Source organism: Delphinapterus leucas, chromosome 5 (assembly GCF_059928025.1).
Source record: "Delphinapterus leucas isolate spDelLeu-1000000601 "Yukka" chromosome 5, BTC_Dleu_Yukka2, whole genome shotgun sequence".
NCBI classification, from domain to species: Eukaryota; Metazoa; Chordata; class Mammalia; order Artiodactyla; family Monodontidae; genus Delphinapterus; species Delphinapterus leucas.
The window spans coordinates 52,080,234-52,101,032 of record NC_143133.1 but is presented as its reverse complement, the minus strand read 5'-3'; the positions used below and the strand labels follow the sequence as shown (position 1 = coordinate 52,101,032).

The 20,799-nt window shown below is 42.8% G+C and overlaps 1 protein-coding gene across 1 annotated transcript in view; it reads left to right on the top strand.

Annotated features, from left to right (window-relative positions):
* Positions 1-20,799, top strand: part of SEL1L3 (SEL1L family member 3) — a 96,940-nt gene that overhangs the window by 27,685 nt on the left and 48,456 nt on the right. Inside the window, exons 6-9 of the mRNA XM_022566507.2 lie at positions 463-521; positions 7,531-7,663; positions 9,567-9,699; positions 11,206-11,346. Coding sequence (XP_022422215.1) covers positions 463-521; positions 7,531-7,663; positions 9,567-9,699; positions 11,206-11,346 — 466 coding nt within the window. The remainder of the gene's footprint in view (positions 1-462; positions 522-7,530; positions 7,664-9,566; positions 9,700-11,205; positions 11,347-20,799) is intronic.

Here is a 20,799-nt window from a genome sequence, read left to right as displayed (position 1 = left end):
GCCGGGGACACGGGTTCGAGCCCTGGTCTGGGAAGATCCCACATGCCGCGGAGCAACTAAGCCTGTGCGCCACAACTACTGAGCCTGCACTCTAGAGCCCACGTGCCACAACTACTGAGCCCCCGTGCCACAACTACTGAAGCCCGCACGCCTAGGGCCCATGCTCCACAGCAAGAGAAACCACTGCTCGCCACAACTAGATAAAGCCCACTCAGCAATGAAGACCCAATTCAGCCCAAAATAAATCAATAAATTTATTTTTTAAAAAGTCATTTAGAGAAATTAAGTGTCTTAAGTCTCGAAATATACACAGGGCTAGTAAACTGCTCCTTTTATTTTTTGCAGAAACTGATCAGGTGAAAGACTATGAAGCCTATTTTACGAGTAACTCATATCCAGGACTGTATTTATGATGTGGGGTCTTGAGGCATAACTGATCCTTGTGTATCTCTCCCAACATAGATAGTAGTAACCACCAGCACTGGACAGGATTTGAAAGACTACCATAATCAGACCATTAGGTAAGTGTGATTTTTCTTTTGATTCAAAATTTGCTGGATGAGGGTTAAGGAGCCTTCATATGTTAGCCCTCAACCCTGAAGTTATTCCCACCCTGTCTGATTCAGTTTTTTCAAGCATGGACTGTGGCTAGTCTGCCCTGTAGCTAAGCTTTGTACTATTTTTTTCCTTTTTAAGTGTACAAAAACTCTCCTTGTTTTCCCCACAACCTTTTTTTTTTTCCAAGCAAGAGAAACTAGTTCTCTCTCCAGATCTCACTGTAAATTCTTCCTTTCATGACACTTTATAATTTGTTTTCTTTGAAAATTATCTTCTACAAAGGATTCGGAAAAACAAAAGTATTAATGTTGCTTATTGAGAGGGTTTGGTAAGTTTGGCCTAGTATAAAACATAAAAGGAGACAGCCTTCATATTTATGTTTATAACGTAAATTTGAAACGTATGCAACTATTGATATTGGGATAACTTTTCAATCTTATATAATGATTCTCTACAAGAGTTACAGAAACTGAGAATTGGGTCTTTTTCCTCATTTGTCATATATTTTTAATTTGCTTCTACATCCCTGTTTAAGAGTGGGTCATATAGTGTCAGAAACATGGGGCATGAGCTCTCCTTTAGGAACTCGGGATATCTCACCATAGCCAGATTTTATATATATATCAATATATATAATGTATATGTATATGTGTAAATTCAAATGCTTAAGAATAAGTAAAGAACAGAAACAAAAATTAACAGCTTCATATGTATAATTTAAAAAAATATATCAGGGGACTTCCCTGGCAGTCCAGTGGTTAGGACTCCACACATCCAGTGCAGGGGGCACGGGATCAATTCCTGGCCGGGGAACTAAGACCCCGCATGCTGCACGGTGCGGCCCAAAACAAAAAAGTATAAAAAAAAAATGTATCAGGACTGTTGGGCACTTCGGCTGGGGGATGGGGGGGAGGTTCATTCCTTCATCCTTTAGTCATTTCACTACGCTTAGCCAAAAACCGTCTCTCCAAGCAGGCTCCATTCACTCAGTCTCCACACAATCCCGATTTTCTTGGAAACCGATTATTAAAGAAAGGAAAGCAAAGAGGGGTGATGACAGCAGAGTAGGGGACATACACTCTACTTTTTTTTTTCCCCACCATTTCTGTTTACATTGAAGTCAAACAATTTCTTTTAGGCTCTGGGCACATAGAACAATTCTTATTTTCATGACTGGATTAAAGGATTAGAGTTATAGCGAAAGGCTAAAGCAGTGTTATTCCTTAGCCTGCAAAGAGAAAGTCAGGGGGTGACTTGATAGCTATATTGAAGCACGGAGGCTGAGGCCTTAGAAGTCTTAAGTGCACCAGGTGGATTTAGACCAGTGAGGAAGAATTCAACAGATATGCGTTTTGTTATATAACCAGCGGCCATGGGATCTTCTATGAAGAGTTTGAGAATAGGAAAGGCCTGGGAGTTTGCTCTGGAGAAACAGCTGATGTGTGGCCCCTTTAGAAATCTCTTCGAGTGCCCTGTTCTGCCCCAGAAATTAAGGGTTTGCATTTCAGGATGTGAGGTCTAAAATAATACCTGCCCTTTCTCCCCTGACACCCACATGCAACCTCAGACACTTTTGACAACCAATTGAATTTCATAAGCTTTTTTTTTCATTTTCTATGTAAGGGCTTCCTTTCCTCTTAAATCCCAGAAGTGTAGATGCTGACATGAGCGGAGTGAATCACAGTAAGATCCAGGGCTGGGAATAGGTGAGGCAAGGGAGGCACCTTCCGCATAAAATGTAAGGAGACACCAACAAAACTTAGTAATTCTATGAGTTTGCCAAGGCTGCTGGAACACAGTACCACAAACTGAGTGACTTAAACAACAGAAATGTATTGCCTCGCAATTCTAGAGGCTAGAGGTCCGAGAGCAAGGTGTCAGCAGAGCTATGCTCCCTCTGAAGGCTCTAGGGAAAGATCTGTTCTAAGCTTCTCTCCAGCTTCTAATAGTTCCTTGGCTTCCAAACTTCACGTGGCATTTTCCCTGTGTGAGTGTCTGTCTTTGTCCAAATTTCCCCTTTTTATAAGGATACCAGTCATATTGAGTTAAGGGCCCACCCTATTCCAGTATGATCTCATCTTAACTAATTATATCAGCAATGACCCTATATCCAAATAAGGTCACATTCTGAGGTACTGGGGGTTCAGACTTACACAAATGAATTTGGGGGGGGGGACACACAGTTCAGCTCATCACGATAGTCATGATAAATAACATTTAATACAGTATTTTTAAAAATCAAGATTAATGTAAAGAATCCATGATGAACAAAATTACAAAATTTTAAGTAAAGATGGAGTCAGTATGATCATTAAGATTCCAGAATTCAGGACTGATTTTCAGGCATATACCAATTCAACATCCTGGTGAAGGCTTTGAAATGATTCCTTACCTGGTAATACGAGCAGTCCCCAGGCGCAAGACTTCCCCTTACCACCGCCTCAGCTGCCCTTCCCCTACTCCTGGGACCCCCTCCATCAATAGAACAACTAAAGAATTAATGTTGGGCCCACCTGGGATTCCAGTGGTTAGCTATTAGGAATCTCATTCACCAGAGAGATTTCAGAATGGGCCAAGGTAGTAAACTAAGCATCAAATATTGTAGATGGTTATAGGTGTTCCAAGGAAAGCCTCTTACTCCTCCTATTTATTTGTTCTTGTAAAGTAAACATAATGATAGCTGTTATCCCGCAAAAGCGGTGTACGAAGATCAGTAATTAAGCGCTCAGAAGTTCAGTGCTGCACCGCATGAAAGGCTGCAGTAACAACTGCAGACTTGTCTAGTGTCGAATTCATTCATCTGTCCGTCCATCCATCCATCCAGTATATATTCATTCACCCAACACATTTACCACATGCCTGACACAGTGCTGGACTCTGGGAATAAAACGATGAAAAACAAGAATACAGTCCATCCCTGCCTTCATGGAACTAAAAAATCTAGTGGGGGGAAGAAAGATCTTAAACAAATACATTCACAAATAAATTTAAAATTACAGATTGTGATGAAGGCAGGGAAGGAAATAAATAGGTTGGCTTGAGAGGATCCCAAAGGAGCCAGAATTTAGACCAGGCCCTGAGGGAGTGACACTTAAGATGAGAATTACTTTAAGGGGTGGGAGGGACAGCTGTTTTGAGGCTTTAAATTCCCCTGCTGAAGAACCCATGAGCAGGGACTTTCCTGGCGGTCCAGGGGTTAAGACTCCGCGCTTCCACTGCAGGGGGCCCGGGTTTGGTTCCTGGTCAGGGAACTAAGATCCCACATGTCCCTGCCATGTGGTGTGGCCAAAAAAAAAAAGAACCCATGAGCCAAAACTGTTCCCTAAATTCTGAGTGAGGCCTAGTTAAAGACAGAGGCAGGCAATCCTTCCCCGCTGCTGGGTCCTCCACAGTAATAAACCGGGGCACTCTCCCACATCCAGATAAGAGTAAAGATAGTTTGCCAGCTTGTCTGAGGCTTGCGGAAGGGACCGGCTTGGGCTTTTGAACTGTCTAGCTCAGCTCTTATGTCAGCAAAATTGATGACCATCAAACAACGCACAGTGCAAGGAATCTCTTGCAGTCTTGGTGCAGCCACTGAGAATTTTAGAGGAGAAAAATGTGGAGGCACTGATGTGGAGGGAGACCGAGCTGGAGAGATGTTAGTTGTATTATAATGACGATAAAAAATTGCAATCTAGTACCATAGGGACCAAGTAATTTATTGATTAGTTGAGAATTCAGTTAAAGCAAAGATCTATAAAAAAAAGTGTGTAAATATTTTATTTTAATTTAAAATATGGAAATGTACATTAATTTGCCAATCTGTCTAGCTAGAGCCTTGTCTTTGAGTATGGGTCTACTGATTGGAGTTCCCTGTGATCTTTCTTGCATAAACGGTACCCAATTTCTGTTTCTCCCAAATGAAAAGAAAACAAAGACACTGGCGAAACTATCAGAGCCCAAAATCCATCTAGATTTCTTCAGTCTTTTTCCAGCTGTCCTAATTCCACAACAGTGTTTTTAGTAACCATTCTTTACTGAGTCTACCGAAAATATTCAACTTAATTTTTAAAGAATGAACATCTCTTTCTTCTCCATCCCTATTTTATTGGATCACATAAGATTGAATTACATTGTGTGGTTACAATGACCATACAGTTGGCAATTGACAGGTTTGGGAGCAAACACATCTTCCGTAAGCATGCAACTCAAAAAATGGCAGCAGGGACTTCTCTGGTGGCACAGTGGTTAAGAATCCGCCTGCCAATACAGGGGACACAGGTTCGATCCCTGGTCCAGGAAGATCCCACATGCCACACAGCAACTAAGCCCATGCACCACAACTACTGAAGCCCACGTGCCTAGAGCCCATGCTCAGCAACAAGAGAAGCCACCACGATGAGAAGCCCGCATGCTACAACGAATACCCAACGCAGCCAAAAATAAATAAATAAATTTAATTTTTAAAAATGGCAGCAAAAGTCCAAGTTGGACTAGGTTAATAATAATAACTGTAGTTAACAGCTATGGTGCCTGCTATGGTGCCTACTATGTGCCAGGCACTGTTCTAAATGCTTTGTTTAAATATTAAATAAATTTCCCCAACAGCCCTGTAGATAGGTACTATTTTTATCTCCATTTAAAAATGAGAAGACAGGGAATTTCCCTGTCGGTCCAGTGGTTAAGACTCCGTGCTGCCACTGCAAGGGGCCCGGGTTCGATCCCTGGTCGAGGAACTAAGATCCCACAAGCCAGACGGTGCAGCCAAAAAGTAAAAAAACATTTTTTTCAAATAAAAAAAAAAAAAATGAGAAGAAGCCTCCAGAGAGGAACCTCCAGCTGGCAAGCATCCAGCGTGTTGTAGGGATGAGCCGTGAGGTGAGCTGGTGAGTTGATTGAGCAGAGTTCTATTATGAGAGCTTCTACTGCAGAAGCATTGCTTTGTGTCCCCTGAGTGCTGGGTAATACCTCATGAGGGTAGTTGGAATGTTCAAATCTTTCGAAGGTCTTGAAAAATTTAATCAATTCACAGCTCTCAGAGATAATTACTTTGTGGTCCCACGTAAAAAAAAAAAGAGAAGAGACCGTCGTCTTAGTGCCCTTCAAGCCTGAGATTCCAGAAAAAGAAATAGCAGGAAATAAAGCATTTCTTTTCCATGTTAGTTGCCTTTGTAGAAAGCTGATTTCTAAGTGTTCCCTCTTGCCGCCATCGGTTGATGTTGTCAGAGTGTCCATTTCTTCACCTTTTTGTCTTCCTTCCAGCCGGGAGCACCTGCCCAGGGTTGGGTTTCTGCCTAACAGCCCATCCTCTCTCCTGGGATGACCCCCGGTTGCCTGGTTTCTCCGACCCAACCACTGGTGGCTGCTCTGTCCCATCCATGTCACCCTGGTCCATCGCTCTTGAGGCTGCCGGGCTCCTGGCGGCCTGCCTGACATGCTGTGTTCTTCCCTTCTGCTGCCATCTGCCCTCTGTGCTCCCTGGCTCTTTTTGTCTTTGCCTGGCTTCTCACTTGATGCCTACCTTGATCTGCCCTTGCTGTTCACATATGCTCTGATGGCACCTTGTCCACCCATTCCTATTTTACTTTCTAAATAGGTAATAAATGCACATCGTATAAAAAACCAAAACAATGTGAAAAGGTCTACAGTTAGATGTCTTGCTTCCAGCTCTGCCTCCATCCACTCCATCCCCTAACCCCCACGTCATGTGGAAAGACTTTTATTAGTTTCTTATATATACCTCCAGAGTTTTTTTTAACGCAAATACAAAAAAAAAAATCCATTCTCCTCTTTCTTGGATAAAAATATGTTTATTGTTCTGCTCTTTCATTTTTATTTTTTCACTGAACAATGTATTTTAGAGATTATTCCAGGTCAGTACACAGAGCCCTTTGTCCTTTTTTAAGCTGTATAGATGTCCAGGGCCCATTGGATGGATGTGGGTACCAGTCCTCACTGACAGACACCTAAACTTTTTCAGTCTTTGGTGGATGTAAATAATGCTGCCAGGAACAACTTGTGCATTTTATTCATGCTGACCCATTTTTTCCCTCCATTTTCCTTCCTGATCCTTTAAGTCTTTCAGGACAAAGTGGACTTCCAACAAATCACCTGTGCTGACCGCTTATCTTTGGCCAAGCCCTTTGACCTTGCTGTGGCCTCCTTCTCCTAACTCTGAATTTGACCTCAGTTCTTATCTAATAGGGTATGTTTTTATTTTCCTCCGCATCCACCTTCTATCTACGCAACAAGTTTTCTTTTTTTCCTTTTAGAGCAAAATACTTCCAATTAAAATCAGCAATTCCAAATAATTCCAATGATGCTAAACAATTTCACCAATATCAATAGGTGGCACATATTAAGTACTTATGGTGGAATTTAGGATTACCAGAGGGGAAGGGTAAGGAGGTAGTTAGGGAGTTTGGGATTGACATGTACACACTGCTATCTTTAAAATGGATAACAACAAGGACCTACTATATAACACAGGGACCTCTGCTCAATATTCTGTAACAACCGGGAGAAGAATTTGAAAAAGAATAGATACATGTATATGTATAACTGAATCACTTTGTTGTACACCTGAAACTAACACAACATTGTTAGTCAACTATACTCCGATATAAAATAAAAAGTCAAATAAAAAATAAATGAAAAGGAAAAAAAGGTACTTATGGTGGGCCAGGTGCTGCTAGATGCTGTACGTCTTTACTTAAACCTCTTATCAATCCAGTAAGAAAGGAATTATCATTTTACTAATGAGAAGACTCAGTCTCAGAGAGGTTAAGCAACTGGTCCAAAGTCACACAGCTGGTAAATAGCAGGGTTGGGATCCAAGCCCAAGTCTGCCTGACCCCACCATGGTCTTATCTTCTAGAACTAGAGTGAAGGGTTTGCAGAAATTTGGAGTTGTAAGTCAAGGAGAAAGAGTCTTTAAAAAAAAAAATCTGTTCAAACCCAGAACTCTTTTAACCCTTTGTTCTTCTCTAGCTTCCAAGAGGATTTCCATTATAATGACACTGCTGGGTACTTCATTATTGGAGGGAGCAGGTATGTGGCCGGCATTGAAGGGTTTTTTGGACCCCTGAAGTACTATCGCCTCCATGCTCTGCACCCTGCACAGGTGAGCCCAGGGGACCAAGGAGTTTTTGAATGCTTATGGGTAATGGGCGTGTGGCTCAGGGCTGTGGAACCAGTCCAGTGTAAACAAAAGATTTATCTAAGCCGGACCTCGCATCGGCTCTGTCACCAAACATCATTAATATTGAGGCTTCCCCCTCCACCCTGCAAACATAATAGATTTTTGTTAACGTTTGGTTCATTTAGTACTCATAAAATGGAAACCATTTACTTCCTCTGTTTTAATAACTAGTAGCTTAATTATAGAGTCGATTTTTATCCGGCTGTTGCCTATCCAGCGATTAAGCTAATGAAAGGAGAGAGTCTTAGCTGTTTGGTAAAGCTTCTTTTATATGCTATTATTTAAAGTATCAAAGAGGAGACAGTCCAGCAAATAGGACTCTTGGCTCTGCTTACCGCTCTCTCCAGAAACGTGGGCCTTTGGCTCACACTGGGTGGGTGGGCTGCGGTGGTGGAGATCATAGAGGGCTTTGTAGACAGCACTGAATTCTCAAGTCCAAAACCCACCCACAAATGGAATGGAATTGTCGGAGGCTCCAGGCCAGCTCCAGCAGGGCTGGCGGCTATTAGAGGGGGGCTGCCCCCTGAGGGAACCTTCACCCTGGTTGCTTTTTGTGCCTTGGTAAGGAGATCACCAGATACCTAAAAAAGGAACGTTCTTTCATTCCTGTGACCTTGTGGGATTTGTTCTGGGAAAAGCAGGAGTCACTAGGCAAAGTCAATTCAGAAAAATGGGGCACCTTATCACCTGTAGGTCATCTTAGAGCCCCTGTTGAGATACCTGTATAAGAGGAAAAAAATGAAATTCTTTTATTCATACGTGCAGCCATACTTATTAAGCACCTACTATGTGCAGCCACTACTTATTAAGTACCTACTATGTGCCAGGCTCTGTGCAAGATGCTGAGGCATCCAAGATGAATTAAGGTGGTGGCTTTCAAACTTTTTTTTGAAGGTGGTCCACAATAAGAACTCTATTTAATAGCATGAGCAGTACATACGTAAGCATATATAATGCACATATACATACATACACACATAATATATACATATATATATGAGATATATATATATATAAAACACAAAACTGAAATAAGAATTTTACTAACGATACAGATTCTTGCCATGTTCAGTGTACTCTGGTATTTTGTGTTCTGCTCTATAAAAAACAAAATCACTGCTGGTTACAAACCACTGAAATAATTTCACAACCCTCCAATGGGTCATAACCCGTATTTTGAAAACCACTGAGTTGAGATAAGGTCTCTGATCTTGAGGAGCTCCTTGCTGGGTCTTAAACAGATAAGTCATGAAAGAATGGGGTACATGCTTTAATAAAGATGTGAGCACTGTGTTTGGCAGTGCCGAGGTGCGGTCCTCTGCATCGGTACATGTATGAGGGTGGGGTAGGCTGTTAGGGAGGCTGCCCTGAAGGGATGACCTTGGATCTGACTCTTGGAGGTTGAGTAGGAGCCTTCTAAACAGAAGACAAGGAGAGGAGGCTTCCAGGCAGCAGGTGCAGTACTGGTAGACTTGGGGTCCTTTGGGAACTCAGGGGAGATGAATGTCATTTTCTGGGGATAGCACATAGCGGCGGGGAAGGGAAGACGATGAAGGCCTGGTCTCTGGGAAGTCCTAACACTTAAGAAGCTCTGCAGAGGAGAAGATGCCACAAAAAGAAGCTAGAGGGAAGCAGTCAGAGCTGGCGTGTCCTTGAATTACTAGTAACACCCTTCCTTTGAGAATCCAAAGCAGATGACCTGTGTACAAACAAGCCACCTGGTGCTGTCAGTGGGAGAAGGAAATCCACCTGAACGTAGCCTCATGGGTACCCATGGGTGTTTGATGACAATTGTTGTTCATTCTGTTTTCTTGCCTTCTTGTAGATTTTCAATCCCCTACTTGAGAAGCAACTTGCTGAACATATCAAGTTATATTATGAAAGGTGTGCAGAGGTTCAAGAAATAGTATCTGAGTACACATCCACAGTACGGCAGGGGGACAGGAGACAAGAAGCATGTAAGTATCGAACTGCAGGAGAGCGATTTTTAGCTCCAGGCATTTGTAGCAACACACTTGGCTTCTTTCACAAGGGGGTGGAAATAGAACATATGTGACTTGACCAATGGGGGCAAGTATGACCTCCCCAGATGGACGCAAATGATAGTGTGCCTTCCACCTAGATCCCACCAAGACCAACAGCCAGCAAGAACCCAAACCTGCCTCGTGCCTTCAACTAGCTGTAATTTAGTTTAAGAATACAAATGAGAGTGTTTTGAGCCTCAAATTGCATTCTTCCCATCCATAATGGGATCTTAGGCCAGTCTAAGAGAATAAAAATGAATTGGAAAATAAATTAATCATTAGAAATGTTTCCCCATCGGTGCACTTCTGTCTTGGACCATTAATGTCTGAATATAAGCCTTCAGAAATGTTGAACAATGGCTTTGGTGTTTGGGGCTGGGTTTTATTTTTTAAATCTTTGAAATTGACTCATTCTGGGAGACATTGGTAACTTTTCAACGGAAGGAATGAATTTCAAATAGACTGCTTCCGTGCCTGCCCGTATTTACAGACATCCTTTCATTCATACGGAGTTTGTGTCTGTTATAAAACTCATCCCGTCTTGTCTTCCAATGTTCCAGCACTTATAAATTTCTCTGGCTATAGATCTTCTTGCATGATATGGTGGCACTAGAGTTAGTCACATATGTTCTTTCTGGAAGAGAAATTCCTGTGGGGCCTTTGCCATCAGCAAAAGTAAATTGAGTATTTCAGTCCTGCCTAAATAATCTCAACATCTCCAGAGCCGAGCTTGCCATTTCAGACCATGGAGGAATGGATATATGTTGAACATACCCCATTCTGATAGGGTTCACATAAAATGGTCATAGGAAGTGATTAGAGATGGTGATAGGTAAGTGTAGAAAGGCAGCACTTCTGCAATTTAATTTAAGAATAGGCTATACTAGTCTCCCAGCTGCTGCTCTCACCGCTGAATCATCCAGAAAATATGATGCAGTCAGAAGAGGGGAAGATATATAGGAATAGTAATATCCCAAACAGGAAAGAAACTGATTTTGATAGCTGATGTAATTTCAGGAGAGATACCCAGAGTCAGAAGGCCGGTCTTACATGCTGATCTGTTTGGTGGCATTGGGAAGATTCTCCTAACATCTTCTACTGCCTTTCCTCCCTGGGGGGTCCCTGTGCTTTGTTGACTCACACTGCCAACAAAATGGCCTAGATATTGCCCTCCTGGGGACCAGTCCGAGGCCATCTGCTCATTCTGTAGAATTATTCAACAGCCATCAGCAACTTTGGCACATTTCCCTTGGACTTGGCTTTGAATCTGTGACCTCGAGGCAGAGGCATCGTAGCCAATTTCAAATCCCTGACGCACCCAAACCAACATCCAGTAATGCTAAGTCTGACTGACCTCTTATTTCTAGTTCCCCATAGAGGAAGGGAGTTAGAGAGGCAAGGCTTCCCTCTAATGGTACCCTGTGCTTCTCTTTCCTGTAGGCGACCTCCGGAATTCCTACCTGGATCTGAAGCTCAGGTACGGGCGGCCCTCGACGTGCAGAGCCCTCCTCTGGGAGAAGGAGCTGAAAGCCAAGCACCGAAGCTTGTTCCAGGCCTTGCTGGAGATGGGTTTGGTGACAGGTAATTGAGTCTGTGCCTCGCTCGCCTTTGGACGCTGGTTAGGAGGGTCCCTGTTTTTCTGCTTTCCCTCACCCTCTTTAGTGATATATGCCTTGAAGTTATTTTTAACCCTAGTGTTCTAGCTTAATTTCAAATTTAAATTCTGCCCTTAATGTGTCCACCACTCAATGTATCTGTGCACCTTTTCAACCCTAAATACAAAAACTTAAATTTAGGAATCACTTGAGCAATTCTTTATTTAAAACCGAGGCCACAACCAAGCAGCTGACAGCCAGAGCCGGCCCCCAAATGTGGCTGCTTTGGCATACACACTGTTTTCAATTTTAAAAAAATTAGTTACAGGGATCTAAAAACTTCTATGAAAATGCAAATTTCTAGCTTTTCTCAGAAGATCCAAAGATCTGGCGACGCCGGGCCTCCATTCCTGAGTGGCAGCAATCCCAGAGGTGTGTGGTTGGGACAGGCAGGCTCTGTCCATCCACAACCCTTCCTGCCTCCGGTTGAGCACCTCCTGCCGACTTCAGTCATGGATCTTACCTGCCCGGGCCCTCGGGCCCTTGAACTTGAGACCTTTGATTTGAAGTACATTTTAAGCAGCGTCTCAGGAATCTGTGTATATTTTGCAAATGTGTCCAGCTGAAGTCCATTGTGATTTAGGTTTGCATAGTAATTAAGTACATACTGTAAGACTCCAAGGAATCTTGAAACAGTGTCTGTTAGGAAGAGAAGAGAAGCTGGAGGTGTTCAGCCTGGGGAAGGGAATGAGGAGGGTAATGAGAACTATCTCAACGGTCAGCGGCAGCCCACGGTATTCCTGGGCATATGACCAAACCCTTGGACCAAGGCAATGCAGAAACTGACTGCTGCTGCGTATAAGAACTTCCTAAAAATGGCAGTGTCCAGTGGAATAGACTCTCCTTGCAAATAGTGATTCACCCTCACCCCATCTTGAAGGAATTCAAACCATACAAGATATTTCATCTTTGGTTCATTTGATATTTGCTGAGCGACTGCTCAGTTACTTGGCTGGACTTCAGAGGTAAGTAAAATAGTACAAGGTCTCTGCCCTTGAGGGACCGACTTGAAAGCAAAGAAAAATGGTAATGCATTTTTAAAAATAAAAGCTATGGGAGTAACTGGCAAAGGCACAAAGAAGGGAGTGGTCAGTTCTACTTGGAAGTCTAGGGGGCTCCAGGAAGGCTTCCTGGAGGAGGTGACACTGGGATTGATTCTTGAAGGGTCAATTGATGTTTGCCAGATAAGCAAGGTGGGGGTAGGTATTGCAGGCAGAGTAGAGGCAGAGAGATGGGAACAGCATGTCATTTTTAATGACGTGCAAGGAATTTGGGAAGCTGGAGAAGGCCTGGAGAGTGATTATTCTTTTTTTTAAATTATTTGTTTATTGAAGTAAAATTGATCTACAATGTTGTGTTAGTTTCAGGTATACAGCACAGTGATTCAGTTATATATATATATTTTTTTTTCAGATTCTTTTCTGTTATAGTTTATTACAAGATATTGAATATAGTTCTCTGTGCTATACGGTAGGTCCTTGTTGGTTATCTATTTTACTTATAGTAGTGTGTATATGTTAATCCCAAACTCCTAATTTATCCCACCCCCTTCCTTTCCCCTTTGGTAACCCTAGGTTTATTTTCTATGTCTGTGGGTCTATTTCTGTTTTGTAAATAAGTTCATTTGTATCTTTTTTTTAAGATTCCACATATAAGTGATATCATATGTTTGTCTTTCTCTGTCTGGCTTACTTCACTTGGTATGATAATCTCTAGGTCCATCCATGTGGCTGCAAACGGCATTATTTTGTTCTTTTTTTATGGCTGAGTAGTATTCCAGTGTGTATAGATACCACATCTTCTTTATCCATTCATCTGTCGATGGACATTTAGGTTGCTTCCATGTCTTGGCTATTGTAAGTAGTGCTGCAGTGAACATTGGGGTGCATGTATCTTTTTGAATTATGGTTTTCTCCAGATATATGTCCAGGAGTGGGGTTGCAGGACCATATGGTAGTTCTATTTTTAGTTTTTAAGGACCCTCCATACTGTTCTCATAGTGGCTGCACCAATTTACCTTCCCACCAACAACATGGCAGGGCTCCTTACTAGAGCTCAGACTCCATCCTGACAAGTTTGAGCTTTACCTTGTAGGTGACAGGGACCTGTTGAAGGGTTTCAAGCAGGGGCTAGAGGCGTGATCAGATCTGGGTTTCTGAGGTCACTCTTGTCAGCAGTGGGAGACTGAGGGAGGTAAACTAGAGTGCTGTGGAGCTGGAAGCAGGGTGGGCACTGCATGGCCCAGGGAGGAGAGGATGGAGGCCTGAATGGGACAGAGTGATGTAGACGGAGCCAAAAGATATAAGGGGTTGGCTCTGAGGGACTTCATCACTGCCTGGATCCGGGAAAGGGAGGCCATGTGGAGTCAGGTGTCAGCATAGCCTCTGCAGCCAAGTGACCTGATTCTGATATTAACTTAGCACTTACTAGCTGTGTGATCTTGGGCAAGCCACTTCATTTCACTGAGCCTCAGTTTCCTCATCTGCAAAATGGGGATGACAATAGTCCCTCTCTTGTAGTGTTGGGTTAAGGAATTGACACTTAGAAGAGTATGGGCACTTAGTAAACTCTATGTAAATCAGCGTTTCTCAATCTTGGCACTACTGACATTTTGGATAATTCGTTGTTGTGAAGGATCTGTCCTGTGTATTGTAGGATGTTTAGCTGCGTTTCTGCTCTCTACCCACTAGATACCAGGAGCACTCTGTCCCCTCCCATTAACCTCCACCCAAGGGTGACAACTAAAAATGTCTCCAGGGCTTCCCTGGTGGCGCAGTGGTTGAGAGTCCGCCTGCCGATGCAGGGGACGCGGGTTCGTGCCCCGGTCCGGGAAGATCCCACATGCTGTGGAGTGGCTGGGCCCGTGAGCCATGGCCACTGAGCCTGCGCATCTGGAGCCTGTGCTCTGCAACGGGAGAGGCCACAACAGTGAGAGGCCCGCGTACCGCAAAAAAAATAAAATAAAATTGCCTTCAGATATTGCCAAGTGTCGCCAGGGAGGTCAAATCGCCCCCGGTGGAGAATCACTGCTGTGTAAGTGTTACACTATTACTACCAGGCAAGAGACAATTGCTGGGTTTTCGTGGGTCTTCTGGGAGGTGGTGGAACTGCCCCCTGAGACAGGTGAACGGAAGAGGGCGATGCCTGTTGGAAAGTGTAGGCTAAACGGACGAAGACCACATCACCCCAAAACTGGCTTTATGAGATTTCAGATATATTTAAATATAGTTTTACTGATTAGGAAAAGGAGTGAATCATTTTCACAAAACATTCTTTTTCAAGCAAATACTCTCAATAAAGAATGTTTTTGTGTTATTTTTACTGCTCAGAAGTTTCTTTTAAAGAATGCAGAATGATTTTATTATCTGTGGAGGCCTAGAAAGGGAGCTAATTAACCCAGATCATGAGCCCCCAAACTTTGACACTTGATGGGCCGCAGTGCTGGGGAGTTGTCACACTGCAGCATAGACACGCGTCCAGCTGCCCTCGGTCAGGCTTCCGGGGCCCATGCCTGGGGGGAGAGGGGGCACAAAGCCGGATTTGCCACTTTAGGGCCCACTGCTGGTGCCCAAGCAGCCGGTCAGGTCCTTCTGGTGCCAAGTCGGCTTAGATCAGTGCCAGGGAGCATACCTGGAGGGGCCCCTATCTCCCTGGGCATGCAGCCACCTGCATTCTGCCTCTCCCTGCCATTTCCTGGGGCCCAGAAGCAGGTGGGGAGGGAGGGTAGGCAGGGTAGGCAAATCTCCAGAACCAACCTCAGGCTCCCATTCTACCTTCACCCCCTATTTTTCTAGTTCACGTTGTCCCATCCATAGGGACTGGGGGCCTCCTGCAGGGGTAGGGCTTACACCCATTAAAATTCATCTCTACCTGGCACACTGCCCTTGCTTGGGGCCATCATAGTTAACTAGATAATCTCTGTGGCGAACCCTGGAGAGAGATTTGTGTCAGACATTGTGCCCAGTTTCTAACAATCCTGAGAGAAGTGCAGAAAATTTGATTTTGTAAATTGAGGGACAAAAAAAAAATTACATTATTTACATATCTTTACTCTGGTCTCCTATAAAAAGAAGAGTAGTCAGACTGGTGTGACTATGTATGTATTCCTGGTTCCTCACATAACTTTTGATCCAAGTTTATCCTGCTGTGAGTGTCTAGCTGGCTTTGGAGTGCTTTGGACAACTCTACACTAGGAACTATGTTTGCATCATGTTTTCTGCTGCTGGCCTGAGCTGTTTGGTCCTGTTGACCAGCAGACTTTACTAGAACATCCTCATCATGTTACATTCCTTGTACCTGAGATAAGCTACAAGAACAGACTCAAGAATCAGATGTTGGCCGCTTAGAATTCTTGCTGTAGGAACCGAGTAGGTGCAGTAACAGAGATAAGGAATGAAACCGTGTGAGTAACTTAAGTCACTCGTATCACAACCTTCCATTCATTCATTCACTAGACAAGTATTGACCAAGTGGCCCAGGATAGGACAAAGATGGGGGCCATGTTTTGAATGAGAGTGACTTAGGTTAAATGCAAAGAAAAACGTCAGCTCCCATAGCTCCCACAAAGGGAATTAATTGGTGGAATTATTCTTTTCCTGGCATTAAAAAATATATATATGACAGCATGAGACAATGGCCTGTAATTTCTGGTTCTTTGCGACAGACTCACCCCTTTCTTGGCAGCCTCTCCTCACATGTACAGCCAACTCTACTGCTAGGCTGCTGCACATGCACGCTTCAGACGGCAGCGTTTTCCCCTGACACTGTGTGATTTTAGATGGATCATCTGCTCTCCCTCTGAGCCAACGACGTACTTCAAAGGAGCCATGAGAACGGTGCAGGGAGCGCAGAGTCGGAAGCTTACGACCAGTAGGAGTGTCCTCTGCATTCTGCCCAGTGAGTTCAGGAGTGGTCACCACCTTCTAGTTGTTCCCAAAAGACTGAGCTCTATTTTTCTACTGCAAAAGAGAATCCCCAAATATTTACACCCTCCCTCTTTAAGGACTGTAATTAAAAAAAAAATTTGTGGTAAAATGCACATAATTTAAAATTCTCCATCATCACCATTTTTAGGTGTACCCTTCAGGAGCATTAAGTACGTTCACATTGTTGCACAACAGATTCTAGAACTTCCTTATCTTGCAAAACTGAAACTCTGTACTCATTAAACCACAACTCCCCACCCTGCCCCCACCCCCAGTCCCTAGTGACCACCATTCTACTTTCTGTGTCTATGAACTTGACTCTTCTAGATACCTGATATGAGTGCAATCATACAGTATTTGTCTTTGCACGACTGGCTTATCTCACTTAGTGTAAGGTCTTCAAGGTTCATCCATGTTATAGCATCTGTCAGAATCTCCTTCCTCTTTAAGGTTGAATAATATTCCATTGTGTGTCTATACCACATTTCTAACTCTTCTTATTTTTGCCAACAATTGCAATGTTTATTTGGAGACTAAAACGCAGAGCATGGAAATGGTAGAAACACAATGGGGTTATTTAGTAACGCCAGGATCCTGTGTCCTTTAAGAGCTATGTTCACTGTTGTTCATTAAAGGACCTTTATCTTATTTTTTTTAATTCAAGAAAGCATCTTTGTAGTTTTTAAAAAAAATCCACGGAGAGAGAGAAAGAGGGAGAGGGAAGGAGGGAGGGGACGAGGGGGAGGGAGGGAGAGAAGTTACATGTATAAAACCAGACAATGTGCACAGGACAGAAAAGTACAAGTAGTTTACTTCTGAGAGAGAAATGAGCCACTTCTTTGAGTCTTGGGAACCCAGTGGAGCTCATCAAATGAGAATGCAAGTGAAGGATGTGCTATGTTTTTTTAAATCAGTAAACTTGGTGAAGATCTTTCCTTTTCTGGGTAAATGATATTTTCTCCTTTCACATTTTTTTCCCTTTTCAAACCTCTTCCCTAGATGCATTACACCTTTTGGAAGCTTGAAACTAAAAATAACTTTCCTGTTGTTGTCTCGTTCCCCTTATAAGGAATAAGTCTGCCTTTCTTCTCCCAAATTCTCCATCAGAGGCAGCTCTGGTTCCTTCAGTAGGTGACTACCTTCTCATTTTCTGCTTTTTGCCTCTTTTAATGATGAGTGTGGGCTTCCCTGGTGGCGCAGTGGTTAAGAATCCGCCTGCCAATGCAGGGCACACGGGTTCGAGCCCTGGTCCGGGAAGATCCCACATGCGGTGGAGCAACTAAGCCTGTACACCACAACTACTGAGCCTGCGTGCCACAGCTACTGAAGCCTGTGAGCCTAGAGACCGTGCTCCACAACAAAAGAAGCCACCACAATAAGAAGCTCGCACACCACAGCAAAGAGTAGCCACCGCTCGCCGCAACTAGAGAAAGCCCTCTCTCAGCAACGAAAACCCAATGCAGCCAAAAATTAAAAAAAACAAAACAAACAAACAAAAACCAATGATGAGCGCACAAATGGTGACCTTGTGGTATTGCTGGAAAAAGGAAAAAAGAGCAAAATAAACAACGCTGTGCTACTCGGGGAGATTAAGAGTTAATGGTGGTGGTGCCTTTGTTTCCTTAGCTTCTGGTGTAGGAAGAAAGAAAAACGGGAAAATGGCTCCTACGTCTATTTTGTTTGTTTGGTTTTCATTACTCCATTAATCTCCATAAATAAGACATGTTTTTTAGTTATAGATCTACTAGAAAAAATGCATATGCTAAACCAGTTGGGTGAAATTAACAGTTTAATTAAATGGATTTTTAAATTGCCCGTTTTACAATACCACCAGTGACATCAGAGCTTTGATTTTGTGCCACATTTGGAATTCAAACTTTAAAGAATGTGCAAAACGAGTGGTTTTCCTTTAGAATTATTATTATTTTATTATTATACTCACTAGTGCAGAAAATTGTCTAGATTCTCTTGCAGAGAAAATACTGATTGGTAATGTCTGGGGGGAGTTAAGAATTTTCATAGGTAAAAGAAATAATGAAGGTTTTTCAACCTGCCTCCGTTTCAGTCTGCAAAGTGTTTTTGTGTGTTTGCTAAGGATTTGAACTTTGTAAAGGATCGCCCTCCTACCTGGGCGATCACAGTAATGATTGCTGGGATTCTGTGCCAGAGGTCAGCAGGGCAAGTGTTTCATTTAGACCTCCATTTGGCTTGGAGTCTCTTTTCTCCTCTGAGCCCCCAAAGCCCATGTCTGTGGGTACTCAGGCAAAACTCATCATATTAGATATTTTTTTAAATGCCTATTTTATTTTATTTTTTGTGTGAAATGGCTCTTTTTTTAAAATTATTTTTTATTGGAGTATAGTTGCTTTACAATGTTGTGTTAGCTCCTACTGCACAGCAAAATGAATCTGGCAGAGCAGGTAAGGCTGGAATGAATCGTTAACAAACTGTTGCTTTGCTCAGAGTGTGCACAGAGGGGTATCGGAGATGAGTATGTATTTAAAAGTAAATATATGAATAAGTAGGAGTAGGATTTACTTTGCAACTCCGTCTGAGTACTGCAGTACACACCAAATCTAGCAGAGAAGGTTCTTATCCTGTCTAATGGTTGGGTAGGATGGAATTTTTTTCTCAGCTATGCAAAGGGAGAATCCAAAAGGAGATCCCCGGCCTCCTGGTGGAAAAGAGGGTGATTATTCAGATACATCCCAACAGATGAGCAGAGGGAAATGCTCGAGGATGTTCATTGCTGTGTTGCTGGTTATAGCAAAAGCAGTGGAAGCAACCCAAGTCTAAAAATAGAGAACCGGTTGGAAGAACGGCACTGCTATAGAATGCAATACTATTGAAACTTTAGGAAGAATGAGCTTCTGACTGCTGTGGACAGGTATTCGTGGTATGTGGTTAATTTAAAAAAGAAAGTTGACAAACAACAACGATTTACTGTCTAGCATAGGGAACTATACTCAGTATCTTGTAATAACCTATAAAGGAAAAGAATCTGAGAAAGAATATGTATATATGCGTCATTTTGCTCTACACCCGAAACTAACACAATATTGTAAATCGAACATAGTTTGATAAAAAAATTACACTCATAAGGGAAAAAAAGTTGAGAGTCCAAACCTATAGGGGCTTTTTGGAAAGAAAATGTATATGTATATAGGCAGATAGAGGTGTAATGAATTATCGTCTGTGCCGAGGAAAAGTCTGGAAGTATATACACCAATCTTTCAACAGTTTATCTTCACTATTAAAGAAGGTTTGGGAGAGAGAGGACTTCTGTTTTTGTTTTATACAAATCTATATTATTTGATTTTTTTTTTTTTTTTACAACAAGCAGTTATTTCTTTAGGGCTTAAAAACAAAACAGAGGAGCAAACTCCATGTGTTTAGTTAAGGTGTTGTTTTTAGCACCTACCTCTTGGGATGGAGAGTAAGTAAAAGCAGATCCAAGCTGCTGCCTCTCAGAAACCTGGAGAGGGCGGAGGTGTGGGGTTCCAGGAGCCAGGAGATGGGACTGCCTTAGCTCTGGGTGAGGGGGTAGGTGGGCTCCTTTTCCACAGCTCAGCAAGTGAAGGCATGTGCCCCCCTACCAGGGGCAGCCAGCCTGCCTGTGTGCCCAAAGGGATAGGCATTAGCACATAATCAATGGTTTGGGTTTCACAGTTTCATCCGTGGATCCCACTGGCTTCTGTGTTGATGCCTCGGAAGAGGCATCAACCTCTGCTGAGGAATTGCCCTTAAATTCAATCTCAAATCCTCTCACTGAGAGTTTTCCCGCATTGGAAACTCATCTCTGTTCATTCCTTGATGGAGCGCTGATAGAGTGAGTCTCTTGTTGCCTCCTGGAGGTTGTTAGTAACATTTTAATTTGGGATGGAATGACGAAAATCAAAGAAAAATGTTGAGTATAATTCTTAGGGGGGAGAAAATTTTAGTTTTAAATAAATTGACCACATCTTTTAAATGGAAATTGTACCTATGCGATCCTATATAGCTGTTTGTAACATAGACCTAGTAGATGCACAGAATAGAATTGTAAACGTTCATTGGCTGAATTAATAAAACGAGAGATGAATAATGTAGACGGACTTTAAAAGACTGTAACAGATTATAGGACCATATAACTTGCCCATTTGGACTTAAGAGTTTAACAGTTTATGGGAGAATTAGGTAAAAGGAAGTATCATAGCTTAAAGCAGTTGCGTAAAAGAGGTCTCTACCCGTGGTGGCAAGGTACCTATTAAGACAACTGGCTGCCGGTTAATCAGGAGGTAGGTGGAGCAGAGTAGGGATCTTGCTTTTGTGACCTACCAAGCTGGATTCTAAGCTTGGCTCAGCCGTTTGCCAGCTTTGGTAGCTTCGGACAAGTTAGTCGACTTCTCCAGGCTTCAGTCTCCTCATCTGAAAAATGAGGACGCCAAGAATAGTACTTACCTCTTAAAATATGT